A 19,287-nucleotide genomic window follows, 5' to 3' on the forward strand; every position below is an offset into this window, starting at 1 on the left:
TCATTTATGAAAGAAAACTACTTCAACGGTGATGTAAATCTGTTTTTTTTTATATAATGTTTTCATAGGCAAACTGTTGAGGCATGTACTAGGTAAGTGGACAGTGGAGGTAGATTGAAAACTGGCTGAACTGCTGGGCTCAAAGGTTTGTGATCAGTGGCACAAAGTCCAGTTGGAGGCCAGTACGCTAGGGGTCAGTGCTGGTTCTAGTCCTGTTATTAATGTTTTCACTAATGGTGGGACAGAATGCAACCTGCACATGTTTGCAGATGATACAAAACTGGGAGGAGTGGTTGATAAGCCAGTTACTTGTGCTGCCATTCAGAGAGATGTTGACAAACCAGAGAAAGCTGGCAAACAGGAATGTCATGGGGAAAAAGTGTGAAGTCCTGCAGCTGGGGAAGACCCCCATGCTCCACAGCACACTGGGAGCTGACCAGCTAGAAAGCAGCTTTGTAGAAAAGTGCCTCGGGATCATAGTGGACAACAGGTAGAACATGCACCAGTGATCTGCTCTTGTAGCAAAGAAGACCAACAGCACCTGGGCTGCATTAGGAAGAACGTTGCCAGCAGATCAAAGAAGGTGACTTCTTGTCCCCTTTTTAGTATTGATGAGACCACACTGGGAATTCTGTGTCCAGTTCTGGGCATCTTCATACAAGAAAGACAGGAATAGACTGGAACAAGTCCAGCAAAAAGCTCCTTCAAGGTGTCCATGTAAGATGATTAAAGGACTGGAACATTACTGGGATTGGAACATGATACGAGGACAGGCTGAGAGCTGGGATTGTTTATCCTTCTCGAGAAGAGGAAGTTGAGGGCAGATCTTATCAGTATGTACAATTACCGGATTGTAGGGTGTAAAGAAGGTGGAAATCTACTCAACTTACTGTTACCAGGTATCTCAGTGACAGGACAAGAGTCAGTGAGGACAGACTGAACAATGGTAACTTCCAAATAAACATAAGAAAAAACTTTGCTGTAAGGAAGATTGAACAGTGGAAGAGGACGCCCAGAGAGGTTGTAGAGTCTCCAGCTGTGGAGGTATTCAAAACCTTATTGGACGTGGTCATGGGCAGTCTGCTCGTACTGAGCTTGCTATTAGCAGGGTAGTTAGACTAAGCAATCGTCAGAGATCCCTTCCAACCTCAATAGTTCTGTGGTTTTCTCTCTGATTTTTCTCCTGTTTGACTACTTTCAATACAGAAAATATTTCATGATAGAGTTTACAGCACAGCCACGAACTGAGTTTTGACTGGATCGTCATCTCTGATTATTTCATAATACAGCATCCACAATATGTTTTTACACACAGATGCATGCACACGCACAATGATGATACAGCTATCTCAATGTTGCTGTTATCACACAGTTGTGGAAAATTGACCAGATAAACAGATGACTTCAATAGTTATTTTCTTTCTGTATGAAGTGCTTAGCTGTTTAGCTAACAATGTAGATGAAAACCTGTTTTACATATGGGTTTAAACGGCATCCTGTCATACCACGGTATATAGATAATTTGGGACTCTGCCTTATAATTTGCTGCTTGAGATACCCTTAGTGTATTCTCATAGATTGTCTTTTCTCCTCTTCCCTTTCTTCTCTGCTTGATATTACTGATTTCTGTTAACGATTTGAAATTGTTTGATTTACCAGAAACTTCATCGTGATAGTTACCTTAAAATGTTAATATTCTCACAGCTACCACTTGAGCTATCATTCCTTTTCAGATTTTTTTTTCCTGCATCCTTAAACTGATTGTGATAGTGGTTTATAAACTTTCTTGTATGGCTCATCCTCACAAAACAGTACTGTTAAGTCATGTTTTATTGTCCTCGTCAATGCTGTGCTGTAAGCCTCAAAATACTTAAGATTAGATGTTAAGAAATTTAAGTATTCTGTGATACAAAAAGAAGGTGAATACTAATCAGTGATTTAATGGAGAATTTCTTTTTAAAAACCACGAGTCTGTCAATGTTTGTTTATTAAAACTAATAGGCCTACACTATGTGAATTATTTTGGGGAACTTGTCTAGAAAATGAAAGGTTCTTTGCCACCATGCACACATTATGTTATTGAAGAAGCTACTTACAAAGGGTGATTGAGAGGCTCCAGTTGAGAGGGTGGGGGGAGACTAGCAACCTATAATTCTAGATGGTAACTGCGTTCTGCTTTTAAGTTTTATCACTTTCTGTAAGCAGACTGTAGAAGACTTCATCAGAGAAATCAAAATTCTGACTTGGGCTTTCTTGTACACTTCTTGACACATGCAAATAAGCATACTTGTTCCTCGGTTTCTTCTTTTTCCAGCTCTTTTGTTCTCCTTTTCTGTTTCTTGGGGACCACTGTGATCCTGTTTCTCATATTTTCGGAGTGTAGCTTGATTATCTCATCACAAAATGTGTATCAGAGATTGCATTCCAATTTGTCACTTTTGTGCAGCTTTCTTCCACTGTTTCTGACTTCAATACCATTGTGGAGGCTTCAATAAAGCTGTACAGATGGATTTATCGTGTTTCACCTGGATATAGCTGGTTATTGGAACAGGTTTCTGGAAATCTTGTTCTCATATTGATTGCACATTATATTTAACGTTTCTTAGTTTTCTTTTACCTTAAAAGAATCTTTAGAAATAAACTTAAAATGTCAATATTACTAATAAATATGCTACTGACTATTACAGTTTTCACCAAACGGAGTTTATGTGTAGCTCCACTTACAAAAGTTGTGCAGAAACAAGTGCAATTTTTAGGCCTAAAATAGAAAGTAGTGAGTACCTGTTTTGGCAATTACCTGTAGATGTGTAGTTAAATATATGTGTGTGACTTGGAATTAGTTTAAAACGGTTCATCAACTCAGAATTTTTTAGCTTTGTTTACAAGCTGTTGATGTATCTACAACAACAGTTTTTAAACACTTTCAGAAAGATGCTCGATCTCTGAAAAACAAATTCCTTACCCTGCTTGTGGAAGTGGAAGGTGAGCTGAATTTGCGGTTGTTAATGGCCTTCCCTGCTGCTTTCAACTAGGTTGAATTGGAAAGGTGAGCCAAGACTCTGAGCAGAGGTAAAGAGGATTTGGACAATCTTCAAAAAGATCATTGTGTCACTGGTCTACAGTGCTTCCAGAAGGTCTGGCCTATTCAGATGATACAGCGCTACTTCAGGCTGACTGTAGTCAAGCTGCACTTCAAGCAGGCTTCATCCAAAAGTTGTTCTTCGCCTTTGTCTCTCTGTACCTTCCACCTACTATGTCAAGCATTAATGTGTTAATTTGCATTTTTAAAAAGTTAATATTTCAATTTGCTGGAAAATATGTTCATTTAGCTGAGGATTTTGCTGCTTCTTTATAAATTTAATATTAATGTATTTTCTTAATTTATCAGAATGTCATGAGACTGATACTGGTAAAGCAAAAGACAAATCCATTTCTATGCCAGCTGTGTTTGCAGAGCCAGCCAAGTGTTTTTTGTTCAAAGCAATTTTGTTCACAATACATACCTACTGGTGATTGTTTTCCATTGCTTGCAATGATTTTTGATGACTCTTTTTCCCAATATTTTCTTAGCATTTAAATTTAAGCTCAATGGTTTATTACACCCAGCTCTGTCTCTTCTTTTCAAAGCTGGGCATCCCATTTGACTCTTCTAAGAAGGCATTTCTACTGGGCTTAAGAACTCTTATTTTTTTTAATTAAGCAACTGATTCTTTTACCTCCTCCTTCTTATTTCTACATAAAGGATACAATGTATGTGTGTCACGTTATGTTTATTAATAAAATAATGAGTGGTTCATTTGAGCTAAATGATTGTTGTTGTTGTTGTTGTTTAAAAAAAAAAGTGTGCCATTTGCCACAGGTCCCAGTTTGCTGCATAGGTTAAACCTTCAGTGTAATTATTTCTGTCATAAATGTTATGTGAGGAAATAGGTACAGGAATACATTTTTTATTATTATTATTATTATTTGTGATGTCTAACACATTTGTGAATATAGATTAGGGGGATGAAACAACTTACTGCAGAAGATCACTTTTCCTGTGTAACTTTAAGATAAGAAATGTGGAAAATGGGAATAGCAAAATAAAATAGAAAAAGAGAGAAAGAAAGATGAGAAACATTTATTTAAGACAATTCTGTATATGAAAGCGTGTTATTGGGGTAGAGAAACTACAGAGGAAGCTGGAAGAAAAATCAAGAAAGATATTCTATGTTAGGGAGCTTGATAGGAAACTATAGTGCTATTGAAGCCAGTAAAAGGATGTGTCTGAGACAATGTTGTTTTTAACTTTTTTTTTTCCTGTTGGTTTCTGTTAGCTTACACTTCACATTACATAAGTAAAATTATCAAACTGTGATGTTTTCAGTGAGCATATAAAATGGTTTGGATAAAACACCTTTAAATTCGGTGTATAGAAGGTACTTAATTGTCAAGTTCTACATTTATTAAGGCACGGACTTATTTTTCTTTTCTTGCTTAAAGTTGGTTTGTAATGACTTAATAAATTCTAATAAAATGTAATATGTAACTTGGCTTTTTAAACAAGAACATGAGTATCATATTTGAAAAGTAACATACTCGTGGGTAGGGAAGGAAAAATGATGGCACAGGATCTTTTACTACTGTAATATGTACTGTAATTTTATTTTTAAAGGAGTTCTGAAGAAGTCTGATGGTTGGGTTGGTTTAGGTTGCTGTGAGCTAGCTATTGCTGTGGAATGTCGGCAAGCATGTAAACAGGTAAGGCTTTCTAATTGTTTTTTCCATGGTTAATGTCAAATAACTCTGAATTCACCCTGTATGTGATCTTCAGGCATTTTTAACATTAAAATTAGATTATCACACAAGCTCTTTTTTTTAAAATTGCAAAATACAAGAAACTTCCCAGGAAGTACTACTGATGATAAATGTCAGCCACAAAGTTTCAAGAACCAAAAGAGAATTTACATGGTTAGAGTCACTTTTCAATAAAAAAGTATGTTGTGGTTTAGCCCGGCTGGCAGCCAAACACCACACAGCCGTTCGCTCACCCTCCCCCCTCCCTCTCTGGGATGGGGGAGAGAAACGGGAAAGTGAAGTCTGTGAGTTGAGATAAAGACAGTTTATTAAGACAGGAAAAATAATAACAATAATAATAATAATAGTATTAATAGTAATAATGTGTATGAAATAAGTGATGCACAATGCAATTGCTCACCACCCGTTGACCGATGCCCAGCCTATCCCCGAGCAGCCGGCCCCCCACCCCGGCTAGCCACCCCTATATATTGTTCAGCATGACGTCAGATGGTATGGAATACCCCTTTGGCCAGTTTGGGTCAGCTGTCCTGGGTCTGTCCCCTCCCAGCTCCTGCTGCACCCCTAGCCTGCTCGCTAGCAGGACAGAGCGAGAAGCTGAAAAGTCCTTGGCTTGGTGTAAGCACTGCTCTACAACAATTAAAACATCAGCATGTTATCAGCGCTCTTCTCATTCTAATCCAAAACATAGCACCCTGCCAGCTACTAGGAGGAAAATTAACTCTGTCCTACCTGAAACCAGGACAGATATCCACCCCTTATTCCATACCATTTATGTCATGCTCAGGTTACACTCTTTCCAATACCTTCTAATTAATCACCATTTTCATCTATGATAGATAGCAATCATGGTAGTGATGACATACAGTATTATATGATAATTAACATACTACAATTCAACTCATGGGCTATTCTCACCCAGTATTAGGTCCCCTTGAGGTACACACCGAACCTCCCCATTCTTTTGCATTACCCACCAAGTGCATCCAGGTCCCTGGGCAAAAGCAATCCCACGAATGGGCTTGCCTTTTCCTGAGGCAGGAGTAGCCCAGACTGTCTTACCCAGCATGTTTCTTACGTGCACTACAGGAACTTTATCCCCTTCTACAGTGCGTAACAGGTTTGATTGGGCAGGTCCAGCTCGGTTGGCAGATCCTCTAGTATTGACTAACCAGGTGGCCTTTGCCAAATGTGTTTCCCAATTTTTGAATGTCCCAGCACCCATTGCTTTCAGTGTAGTCTTTAACAGTCCATTGTATCGTTCAACTTTCCCGGAGGCTGGTGCATGATAGGGGATGTGATACACCCACTCAATACCATGTTCTTTGGCCCAAGTGTCTATAAGGTTGTTTCGGAAATGAGTGCCATTGTCTGACTCAATTCTTTCTGGGGTGCCATGTCACCACAGGACTTGCTTTTCAAGGCCCAGGATAGTGTTCCGGGCGGTGGCATGGGGCACAGGATATGTTTCCAGCCATCCGGTGGTTGCTTCCACCATTGTAAGTACATGGCACTTGCTGTTGCGGGTTTGGGGGAGTGTGATGTAATCAATCTGCCAGGCCTCTCCATATTTGTATTTCAGCCATCGTCCTCCATACCAAAGAGGCTTTGACCGTTTGGCTTGTTTAATTGCAGCACGTTTCACAATCATGAATAACCTGTGCTATAGTGTCCATGGTCAGGTCCACCCCTCGGTCACGAGCCCATCTGTATGTTGCATCTCTACCTTGATGGCCTGAGGTGTCATGGGCCCATCGGGCTATAAATAATTCACCTTTATGTTGCCAGTCCAGGTCCACCTGAGCCACTTCAATCTTAGCAGCCTGATCCACCTGCTGGTTGTTTTGATGTTCTTCAGTAGCCCAATTCTTGGGCACATGAGCATCTACATGGCGTACCTTTACAACCAGGTTCTCTACCCGGGCAGCAATATCTTGCCACAATGCAGCAGCCCAGATGGGTTTGCCCCGGTGTTCCCAGTTGTTCTGCTTCCATTGCTGTAACCACCCCCGCAGGGCATTTGCTACCATCCATGAATCAGTGTAGAGATAGAGAACTGGCCACTTTTCTCGTTCAGCAATATCTAAGGCCAGCTGAATGGCTTTCACTTCTGCAAACTGACTCGATTCACCTTCTCCCTCAGCAGCTTCTGCAACTCGTCGTGTAGGACTCCATACAGCAGCTTTCCATCTCTGATGCTTTCCCACAATACGACAGGACCCATCAGTGAACAGGGCATATTTCTTCTCATTTTCTGGTAGCTTGTTGTACAGTGGGGCTTCTTCAGCACGGACCACCTCCTCCTCTGATGATATCCCAAAGTACTTGCCTTCTGGCCAGTCCATAATCACTTCCAAGATTCCTGGGCGACTGGGGTTTCCTATTCGAGCCCGCTGAGTAATCAGTGCAACCCACTTGCTCCATGTAGCATCAGTTGCATGATGTGTAGAGGGGACCCTTCCTTTGAACATCCAACCCAGTACCGGCAGTCGGGGTGCCAGGAGGAGCTGCGCTTCAGTACCGACCACTTCCGAAGCAGATCGAACTCCCTCATATGCTGCCAATATCTCCTTTCGGTTGGAGTATAGCGGGCCTCAGATCCTCTGTATCCCTGACTCCAAAACCCCAGGGGTCGACCTCGAGTTTCCCCAGGTTCTTTCTGCCAGAGGCTCCGGGTGGGTCCATTCTCCCCGGCTGCGGTGTAGAGCACATTCTTTACATCTGGTCCTGTTCGGACTGGCCCAAGGGCTACTGCATGAACTATTTCCTGTTTAATTTGTTCAAAGGCTTGTCGTTGCTCAGGGCCCCATTCAAAAGCATTCTTCTTACGAGTTACTTGGTAGAGCGGGTTTACAATCAGACTGTAATTTGGAATATGCATTCTCCAAAACCCCACGACACCTAGGAAAGTTTGTGTTTCCTTTTTGCTAGTTGGTGGAGACATAGCTGTTATTTTGTTGATCACATCCATTGGGATTTGACGACGTCCATCTTGCCATTTTATTCCTAAAAACTGGATCTCTCGTGCAGGTCCTTTAACTTTATTTTGTTTTATGGCAAAACCGGCCTTCAGAAGGATTTGGACTATTTTCTTCCCTTTCTCGAAAACTTCCTCTGCAGTGTCACCCCACACAATGATGTCATCGATGTACTGCAGGTGTTCAGGAGCCTCCCCCTGCTCCAGCGCAGACTGGATCAGTCCATGGCAAATGGTAGGGCTATGTTTCCACCCCTGGGGCAGCCGATTCCAAGTATATTGGACTCCCCTCCAAGTGAAAGCAAACTGTGGCCTGCACTCTGCTGCTAGAGGGATGGAGAAAAATGCATCAGCAATATCAATTGTGGCATACCACTTGGCTGCCTTTGATTCCAGTTCGTACTGGAGTTCTAGCATGTCCGGCACTGCAGCACTCAGTGGTGGCGACTTCGTTCAGGCCACGATAGTCCACTGTTAGTCTCCACTCACCATTAGACTTTCGCAATGGCCATATGGGACTATTAAAAGGTGAATGGGTCTTGGTGATCACTCCTTGGCTCTCCAGTTGACGAATTAGCTCGTGGATGGGAATCAGGGAGTCTCGGTTGGTGCGATATTGCCGCCGGTGCACAGTTGTGGTAGCGATTGGCACTTGCTGTTCTTCAACCCTCAGCAACCCCACAACAGAAGGGTCCTCTGAGAGACCGGGCAAGGTAGACAACTGTTTAATGTCCTCTGTCTCTAAGGCAGCTATGCCAAAAGCCCAGCGGAACCCTTTTGGGTCCTTGAAATATCCTCTTCTAAGATAGTCTATGCCAAGGATGCACGGAGCATCCGGGCCAGTCACAATACGGTGCTTTTGCCACTCATTTCTGGTTAGACTCACTTCAGCCTCCAATACAGTTAACTGCTGGGATCCCCCTGTCACGCCATAAATACAGATGGGCTCTGGCCCTTTACAGCTTGATGGCATTAGAGTACATTGTGCACCGGTGTCTACTAGAGCCTTATACTTCTGTGCGTCAGACGTGCCAGGCCATCGAATCCACACAGTCCAATAAACTCGATTGTCCCTTTCCTCCCCCTGGCTGGAGGCAGGGCCCCTCTAGTCCTGGTCAGAATCTTCGTTTCTGTGTTTGAAGGACTGCCTGCTGGAAGTTGGAGCAGCAAACCTTTCAGAGAACCCCTTTCTCCCGATTGTTTTCTTTTGCAACTCACGTACCCGTGCCTCTAGGGTCTCAGTAGATTTTCCATCCCATTTTCTCATGTCCTCTCCATAGTCACGTAGGTAAAACCACAGGGTGGCGCGGCGTGTGTAACCACCATATTGTCGTCTTTGCACGGATGAACGTTTACCCCTAATAGCCGAGACACTGGTTTGTACAGGTGGGGAAGAAAATAAACTCTCTTTAAGTTGGTGGACCTCTTCAGAAAGTTTCTCCAAAGTATTCTCTTTTAGTTGGTGGCCACTGGTTCGTTCAGGTGGGGGGGAAGATAAATTCTCTTTAAGTTGGTGGAACTCTTCAGAGAGTTTCTCCACAGCCGAGATGCAGGCCTGTAGGGAAGAGGAGAGATTTTCTTCATACCGCCGGAGTTGTTTAGCCACTTCATCCACTGTGGGTTCGTCACCATCTTTCCAGGTTATTATTGCCAATGAGCTGGCATATGATGATGGTGCACTCCGTACAAACTTCTGCCACATGGGTCGGGTACACTGGACTCATCTGGATCTGTGGATATTTGTGCGTCGTCTAGGTCCTTATAAATTACTTCCCATACGGCTAATTCCCTCAGGTACTGAATTCCCTTCTCCATGGTGGTCCACTTGCCTGGTAGACATACAAGTTCTTCCTTGAAGGGACACCTTTCCTTCACAGCTGACAGGAGACGCCTCCAGAGGCTGTGAGATCGTGCTCCATCTCCAATTGCTTTGTCAATGCTGGTGTCTCTAGCAAGGGATACCAGCCACCTGGCTTCCTGGCCCTCTAATTCCACACCGTTGGCTCCAGTGTCCCAGCACCGGAGCAGCCAGGTGACAAGCTGCTCACCTATACAGCGACCAAAATCTTTTCGCACATCTCGTAGCTCACGCTGGTATAGGGTTCGGGTAGTTACTGTTGATTTTTTGACATCCTCATCCTCATCTTCATCCTCCTGCACATTTGATGGCCCAGCCTCATCTTCTCCATGCCTAGACCTAGCAGAAGACTGTCTGCGTTCTAAACGACCTGAGTCTCTATACCATTTTTTCACCTTGTCTACAGGGGCAACTTGCACTGCTACAGCTCGCCTCTCCGACCAAGCCACAGGGTCTGCCACAGGGGTTGGAATACCCTCTGCCGGGGCAACTTGCACTGTTACAGTTCGTTTCTCTGACCCAGCCACAGGGTCTGCCACAGGGGTTGGAATATCCTCTGCAGGGACAACTTGCACTGCTACAGTTCGTTTCTCTGACCCAGCCACAGGAGTGGGAGCGGCTGCAGGAGCTGGAGCAGCTGCAGGGGCTGGAGTGGCTGCGGGAGCTGGAGCTGGAACGGCTGCGGGAGCTGGAACTGGAACGGCTGCGGGAGCTGGAGCTGGAACGGCTGCGGGAGCTGGAGCTGGAGCTGGAACGGCCGCAGGGTCTGTCACTAGGTTGATAGTAGCATCAATTGCAGCTCGATAGGCACAAGCCAGACCCCAGCACGCCACAGTGATTTGTGTCACTTTGGAACTGCCAGAGTCATGACACCTTTTTTTCAAGCGTTCTACCAGTTTTTTAGGATTTTGCAGTTGTTCAGGGGTGAATGTCCAAAACACTGGAGGTGCCCACTGCTCTAGAAACCCGCCCATATCCTCCCACACTCCCTGCCACTCGCAACTATCCTGCCTCAAGACAGATCTCCAGATGAGATTCCTAAGTAGTTGTTTAACCTTAAACAAAATCTGAAGCGCATTCAGGAGACATAACAACAGGAACATGCTGGTCTGAGTATCCCAAGGATATTCAACATCTTGGAGAGCTACCGTAACTAGCTCGGGGGATAAGAGGGTGGTGAAGGAGAAAGGGAGAGTGAACAGGTAGGAAAAAATATCTTCCCCTGTCCACTCCACAGATTGGCTCCCTGATGAAAAAAGGCAATAGGTGTAATTGCTAATAGTTTCTGAGATATGGTTTCCGAAGTATAGAGTTGACGACAGTGCTGAGTACAAATACCAGGTTAGAGTCATGACCAGAAATCTCATCATTTCATAAGCCATCGTTACACCACACAGTACCATAACAATCTTAAAACCAGGGCCCGGAAAGGATAAACAGTGCGACAGGGAGCACATACAGAAAGTAACGTGCTATAAAACTCAATTTGGGAAACAGGCACAGCAGACTTGAGATTAAGGCAATCAACATTGTGACTAGCAACTATTAAGCAGGTCGAATACTTATACCAATTTTAGTTTAACACACTTTGGTCAAATCTGTTGATATCTCAACCCTTCGAGCCCCACGTTGGGCACCAAAAGGACTGTTGTGGTTTAGCCCGGCTGGCAGCTAAACACCACACAGCCGTTCGCTCGCCCTCCCCCCTCCCTCTCTGGGATGGGGGAGAGAAACGGGAAAGTGAAGCCTGTGAGTTGAGATAAAGACAATTTATTAAGACAGGAAAATAGTAATAACAATAATAATAATAATAATAGTATTAATAGTAATAATGTGTACGAAATAAGTGATGCACAATGCAATTGCTCACCACCCGTTGACCGATGCCCAGCCTATCCCCGAGCAGCCAGCCCCCCCCCCCACACACAGCTAGCCACCCCTATATATTGTTCAGCATGACGTCAGATGGTATGGAATACCCCTTTGGCCAGTTTGGGTCAGCTGTCCTGGGTCTGTCCCTTCCCAGCTCCTGCTGCATCCCTAGCCTGCTCGCTAGCAGGACAGAGCGAGAAGCTGAAAAGTCCTTGACTTGGTGTAAGCACTGCTCTACAACAATTAAAACATCAGCATGTTATCTGCGCTCTTCTCATCCTAATCCAAAACATAGCACCCTACCAGCTACTAGGAGGAAAACTAACTCTGTCCTAACTGAAACCAGGACAAAGTAAAAGCTGAAGTGTACTGTAGCTCCACAAAGGAGGCTTTGGCCATCCTGAAAATACTGAAAAACTTTTACAAGCTGGGCAAACCAGGGTACAAAGAAAAGCCCGAACAAAGCAATAAAAGTAGGGGGAAAAGCTTAATGTAATTAAATGTGATTCCTGTTCTGTAAGAGTACTGAAGTCAAATAGAGTCTGCCTGGTTTTTACTTCAGATATGTAAGAAGCACATGAGATTCTTGAGTGTCTTTCTACTCCAGTGGGATTTCATCAGGGTTAGCAGGTCTGACTGGTTCTCTATTAGTGTAAAATACTAAACATTAGAACCTTGTAAACGTTACCAACTGTGATGCTGCCGTGTGGTGGTAAAATTAACATTTAAGATTTGGGAGGTATGGCTAGGAAGTTTATCCTAACTAAAAGAATGTTCCTTTTGACTAAAAGCACAGTCTGTGATTGTTTCGACCCCCCGCTTCTGAGCTTAGATAATGCTGCTGTATGTGCTGTTCCTAGACTCAACCAAGAGCCATCTCTCCATAGTGCCAAACATGGCATTTAACAAGCTAATGAAGGAGTCAGTCTCTCTTGCGAGCATGGGTACTTGACTTTGTTGACATTCAAATGGTTGTCTGGAGTCCAACCATCCAAGGGTACTTGACCTTATAAACATAAGGTTCAGGCTGGGTATCAGGAAAAGGTTCTTCACTGAGAGTGTGGTCAGGCACAGGGACAGGCTCCCCAGGGCGGTGGTCTCAGCACTGAGCCTGGCGGAGTTCAAGACGCGTTTGGATGATGCTCTCAGACATCTGATCTGGCAGATTATTTTTTTTGGTGGACCCGGGGGTTGGACTTGATGATCCTTGTGGGACCCTTCCAGCGTGGATATTCTATGAAAACATAAATGATTGTTTGGGTAGACACCTGGCTTTGTTAACATTAGAGCGTTTTTTTCCTCACCTCTTAGTCAGTGCTCTGCAATCGCTTGGCAGAGAACAAGGGAGTAGAGGGGAAGATGCTGCCCGAACACTCTCTCACTATTAGAATACTTAATGAAGCTTCTGTCTGACCTGTCCTGCGTTAGTATGTTACTGTAAAAGTCAGTCAAAGAAACTCTCTAAGACTCAATTTGGAGTTTTAGAAAGCAGGCATTCTTTAATTGCGGCACCGGACGCACAGGGGATCACTTCACCTAGTGTGTGTGCTGAATTATTCGAGCTACAGGAGTTACATACAATCAAAACATACATATTTATTATACGTATTTATTAGGTATCCAATAAATAATCAGTATATTCATACTATTTCCTGGAACTCATAAAAGTATGTAAATGTCCCTGATGTGTGTGCATTTGTTTCCACTGGTCTTTCAGGGGTTTCTGGTGGTTGTTGGTAGCCTTCCCTGCCATGTTTGCTGGTTGAACTCAATTCTTGCACATGCTCAGGTCATCTGCTTCTCTCTTATTATTTCAACTTAGACATGCATACTAAGAAAAGTCATTTACATGTCCAAGGACATGGGCATACCATGAGTTCCTCACCTGTTCTTTTCAGAAACCAAGCCTGGCTTATCTTGCCCCTCTTCCCTGTCCTGGGATACAATTATGTATGGTCTTACAGATAAGGCTAACTAATTAGTGAGTAAGGTAGCACCAGAGATACAAAGTTTCTAAACTTCCATCTATTTAACTAAACACAATAAAGGTTTGGCCTATCTGTTCATAAAACATTTCAGATTTGGTTCTATTATTCTACCAGGGAGAGAACCATATGTCCTTCTGACTTGGTGCCAATTATGTACTTGAGTCATAGAATCATAGAATATCCCAAGTTGGAAGGAACCCATAAGGATCATCGAGTCCAACCCCTGGCACCACACAGGTCTACCCCGAATTTTAGACCATGTGACTAAGAGCACAGTCCAAATGCTTCTTAAACTCCGACAGGCTTGGTGCAGTGACTACATCCCTGGGGAGCCTGTTCCAGTGTGCGACAACCCTCTCAGTGAAGAACCTCTTCCTGATGTCTAGCCTAAACCTCCCCTGCCACAGCTTGACTCCATTCCCTCAGGTCCTATCACTGGTCACTAAAGAGAATAGATCAGCACCTGCCCCTCTACTCCCCCTTGTGAGGAAACTGTAGGCCGTGATGAGGTCTCCCCTCAGCCTTCTCTTTTTCAGGCTGAACAGGCCAAGTGACCTCAGCCGCTCCTCATACGTCTTCCCCTCTAGGCCCTTCACCTTCTTTGTAGCCCTCCTCTGGATGCTCTCCAACAGCTTTACATCCTTTTTGTACTGTTGTGCCCAGAACTGCACACAGTACTTGAGGTGAGGCCGCACCAGCGCAGCGTAGAGCGGGACAATCACTTCCCTCGACCGACTAGCAAGGCCGCGCTTGGTGCAGCCCAGGAAATGGTTGGCCCTCCTGGCTGCCATGGCCCTCCTGGCAGCCCTGGTGGCTGCCATTTCTTCAAATGTGTCCTGAACTTTGGGTGCAACACTATTCCAGGCATGTCCTAACATGTCACTTGGGAAATGGAGCTAATCCACTCTAGTTTTGGTTTGCAAACATTTGGTGTGTGATTGCTGCTGCTATGCTCTATTTTGTTGCTTTGTAGTAGTAATTTATTAACTACATCTGTAGAGGTTGCAAAGCTATCTTTGCTTTGGTTATGATTGTGGTGGTTTTACTCGGGTGGGCGGCTGAGCTCCACCACAACTGCTCTCTCACTCCCCCTCCTCAAAGAGGAATGGGGAGAATATACGATGAAAAGGGCTCAAGGGTTGCGATAAGGACAAGGAGATCGCGCAGTAATTATGGTGACGGGCAAAACAGACTCAGCACAGGGAGATAGTAAGATTTATTACCTATTACTGACAAGCTAGAGAAGCGAGAAACAAAGGAAAGAAACTAAAAGCACCTTCCCCCCCATCCACCCTCTTCCACCTCCTCCCCAAGAGCGGCGCAGGGGAACGGGGGAATGGGGGTTATGGTCAGTCTATAGCGCTTCTCTGCCACTCCTTCTTGGTCACTCTCGTCCCCTGTGCTGTGGGGTCCCTCCCACGGGATGCAGTCCTTGGTGAACTGATCTGGCATGGGCTGCCCACAGGCAGCAGCTCTTCAAGAACTGCTCCAGATATGGGTCCGTACCATGGGGTCCATCCCCCAGGAGCAAACTGCTCCAACCTGGGTCCCCCACATGCAGCAGCTCCTGCGAGGTCACCTGCTCCTGCATGGTCTCCTCTCCATGGGATACAGGTCCAGCCCAGAATCTGCTCCGGCAGGGGTCCCCCACAGGCCGCAGCCTCCGTTGGTGCAGGTCTGCCTGCTCCACCGTGGTCTCCACGGGCTGCAGCGTGGAACCCTGCTCCACCGTGGTACTCCATGGGCTGCAGGGGGACAGCCTGCTTCACCATGGTCCTCACCACAGGCCGCAGGGGACTTCTGCTCTGGCACCTGGAGCACCTCTTCCCCTCCTTCTTCACTGACCTTGGCGCCTGCAAGGCTGTTTCTCACTCCTCTCACTCTCCCAGCTGCTGTGTGGCGCAGCGTTTTTTTCCGTCTTAAATATGCTCTCACGGAGGCGCAAACAACATCACTTATTGGCTCGGCTCTGGTCAGCAGTGGGGCCCTTACCTAACATGGGGCAGCTTCTAGATTCTTCTCACAGAAGCCACCCCTATGGCCCCCTGCTACCAAAACCTTGCCACGTAAATCCACTACAATGATAAACATAATTTCTTGATATATATATATACATATATTTACAGTCTGCATGAAAGTTCTTATTCTAAAACAATGCTAGTGGAAGGCAACATGTGACTTTTTCTAAGTTCTCTTCTTTTTTGCAGTGCTATATTTAGTGATGCAACATTGGAGCCACAGCCCCAAATAGATTTTTGTGGTTCTTCAAAGAGATTTTAATTTATCAGATGGAATAAAGTATGTTTACTCAGTCTTTGGTGTTACCATATCACTGTTTTGGTCAGGTGACACTTTTAAGCATAACACATAAATTAGCAATTACCTTTTAAACAAAAATCTGGGAAGCATTTTCTGATTTTATATTTTTCAGCATATGCTTATGACTATATGTGACTATAAATATATTTTCAGAAACAAAAAGTGTGCAGCTATTTGTTGTCATTCTTATAACTCAGTTCTGGAGCACAGATGTATTAAGATGCATTCGCTATAGTATCTTGCACATTACCTGTGTAATCTTAGTCTTGAACCAGCAGCCTACTGCAAATTGTTGTCAAAATACAAAAAAAAAAAAGGCTACCTCTACCAAAGAGCATATAGTTAGTTTAACCTATTTGATAACAGATGAGCAGTGAGTACACAAACAGTAGTGTGAAAAAAAGGTGAGGAGTAAATAAATGGAAAAATGGGGACAGAAATATAAAAGTAGTTAAAAAAATATTTTTCTTCTTCTGGAAATAATATGCATATATCACTCCAAATGTATTTGTTAGTAAAATTTTCAAATTTATCCTAACATTTACGTCTTTTCCAGATCTGATTTAAAAAAAAAAAAAAACTTCCATTTATCATGTCCTATGAAATTCTGTTAGTTTAATCTTATGATTGCTGTATCATTTCTCTTTATTCTCAAAATCGAATGCTGTATTGTTGATTGTAGACTATGCTGTCTCGGAATCTTGGCTGTATTTTGTTCTTGAGTGGACTCTGGTTGATACATTTCACATGGTTTTGATTTAGACTAAAAAAAAAAAATACATACTTTGGCAAAACATTAAGGATAATAGGGAAATGCTTGGATACTAATTTTGATTCTTGAAACTTGAGGGAGTTTTACAGGCATTTTGAAGAAGGTGCTATTATAGGTCCAAGGTCAGATTTTACCGTGGTATTTTAAATTACTGTAGGGGGAGATGTCTAATGTAAGTAATAATAGTAATTTTTAATATCTGACGTGAAAAAGGAACAGGAGTTACTCTACAGAAGAAACTGATGTGCACTTTGAAAGGAGAATTTTGGCAAATTGTTTTTACAATAGGAACTGTAGGACTGCATGTTTTAGAAGGGAACAAGACACAAATGCCATTGAGCATGGAAAATGGTGAAACTCAGTGCTCAAGGTCTTCCATTTCCTAAATGTTTCCAGTATTCCACCTTATCCGGTAAACATTTGATGAAAACTAACTTGCTTTGTGTGTGCATCCAATACCAACAAACCTGGTGCAAAAATAAGAAAATTGGGTCTTTAATTATATGTAGTATTGACAAAGTTGTGGTTTCTGCTTTTTTTCTTGAAACTTTAAACGGATTCTTTAGGTTCTTAGGAAGGAACATTTAAATAGATCATGGATCCGTGATTGCCATAGTTAACATAAGGGTAGAACAATTTTTATTTTGCACCATGTTTTTATTATTTTCTGCCTGAAGTGGGGAAATTTTCTGTTTTTCAGGCTTCTTCAAAGAATGATGTTTTAAAAGTCTGCAGAAAGGAATATGAGGTATGTATGTGTGTGTGTGTGCATATATCTTATTAAAAGTCATCTGTTTTATAAATTCTGTGACAAGTGTCATGTAGAAGAGGGAAAGTCTAGTCTTCTCGTGTAGTAGTATGTCTGTATATACTCACTTTCATCCAGATGTAAATTGCCTCTCTGCATTTTTTGTGAAGTACAATCACTTTCTGTGAAAAGGGGCTTGCCTTTTTTTTAGACTTGCATATATCTTAATTTGATTGATAAAGATGCAGCTTTCAAAAGGGAGACATGGATTCTAAATACTTTGTTTAATAGGAGTTCTGATGAAAGTAGGCATTCATTATCAGGAACATTTTGAGTTCTGTAATGGGAGATTCGGCTTAAAAACGACCTTAAAGAAATAAACGCAGGAAAGAATAATCCTTTAAGTAGTCTATCCTAATATATATAGTTCAAAATGAATAATTTTCGTTAACATCAGTGAAACTGTGAATGGTAGCAGTTATTTCTATTGTTTTACTCTTAAAATTAATTGTTAGGATATTTTCAGAATTCTGCCTTCATCTGTATTCTTTTTAACACATTTTGTAGACAAGTTATTTTGCTAGGACTTTTTCACTTTCAATATTTCTTAATTAAAAGCCAGATTCCTCCTCCTCCTGCACACTCATCCATCCCCTTTCCTCCTGCCTACCGCCCTTAATTAGTTAGTCCTATGTAAATTCAGCTCTTAATAAACAGTCCAGGTTATCAGACAATTCTCTGTTTTCTTGATTTGGGCAGAAATACAGCAGTTTTCCTGTTTTCCAAGAAACAATAAATTCCGTTTTTTTTTCCCCTTTCATATTTCTATCTAAATCTACAGAGTATTTTCCTAGATTCTTCACTGTTGAAATTAGCATAGTTTGTTCTCTTAAAAATGAATTTTAAGTAGTTCTGTCTTCTCTCATGCTGTGATATGCTATACTGTCAACGTCTGTAAACTTCTCCTCTATTATGCTGGTCTGTTTCCTTCTTTTTTTTCTGGATTTCTGCATTGCTGTAGGAGGTTGGCCAATATGTGTTGAAGGAGAACGGGAAAGGAAAGGTAAGAGATTAAAGAACACCTACAAAATGGTGATAGTCATCTTATTTACTTTCCTAGGCCTTTTTCCAGTTTTTTATCTGGAATTTTGGAAAGTGGGATCTAGCTGTTATTGCACAGAAGACCTTAGCTCTTTCTACCTGTGCAACGCCAGAAGAAGGAAAGGCAGAAAAATTATGGAAGTAGATATCAGTTTTCCGATTGGTGAAGAAACAAAGAGAACTTTTTAAATGAGCACTAGGAGCAGTAGATACCGATACTGTGTTAAGGAGAGAAATGAAGTATGTGCAGTGGTAGATCTTCAGTTATTACATATTTTTGTACAAAAATAGAACTTCCTATGTATCTAGGCTTATAGGTACACATAAAAAATAGTACTTGCTATGCTCTGAAGATACCTATTGCAAGTATAAAATTCAGGGAAGTTTTGCCGAAGGTATGAGATTTGAAAAGCTGCTTCTGGAAGGAACCTGCACTTTTTTTTGCATCCTAGCCATTTTTCATTTTTCCTCCTTTTTTTTTTTTTTTTAGTTGATGTCTTGGTGAATGTGGCCTGCTCCTTACGTAGTCTTCTGAGTAGCTTCTATATCTGTGACTAGTACCATACTTTGTTTTCAGTTGGGTTGGTTAGGGAAAAAATGAAGAACTGAGAAGGGAGTGCCAAGTTAAAACACTAAATGACAAATAAGATCAGAAACTGCTTGTGAATCACATAAATGCAACGTTATACATGCTGCGTTGCCTTTTGCTTAAGAATCCATATTTGAGTCACTTAACATGAGGATCCAATTTGAGAATTAGTTTATTAACAAATTATTGAGGTATTGAATATAATAAAGATATAACTTGTAAGTAAAAGCTAGCTGAATTAAGAAATACAAAGGTGTAAATCCCTT

At 42.6% G+C, this 19,287-nt stretch overlaps 1 protein-coding gene across 3 annotated transcripts in view; it reads left to right on the forward strand.

Moving 5' to 3' along the window:
* The window catches only part of LOC118249711 (reversion-inducing cysteine-rich protein with Kazal motifs), a 121,821-nt gene that overhangs the window by 67,349 nt on the left and 35,185 nt on the right, over positions 1 to 19,287 (forward strand). For 2 of the 3 annotated variants that reach the window (XM_050709282.1, XM_035549945.2), the window contains exons 5-7: positions 4,655 to 4,740; positions 17,284 to 17,331; positions 18,353 to 18,394. In XM_050709282.1, coding sequence (XP_050565239.1) covers positions 4,655 to 4,740; positions 17,284 to 17,331; positions 18,353 to 18,394 — 176 coding nt within the window. The remainder of the gene's footprint in view (positions 1 to 4,654; positions 4,741 to 17,283; positions 17,332 to 18,352; positions 18,395 to 19,287) is intronic. The other variant, XR_007707924.1, reaches the window with a different exon arrangement.

This window comes from Cygnus atratus, chromosome 2, assembly GCF_013377495.2.
Source record: "Cygnus atratus isolate AKBS03 ecotype Queensland, Australia chromosome 2, CAtr_DNAZoo_HiC_assembly, whole genome shotgun sequence".
Classification (NCBI taxonomy): Eukaryota; Metazoa; Chordata; class Aves; order Anseriformes; family Anatidae; genus Cygnus; species Cygnus atratus.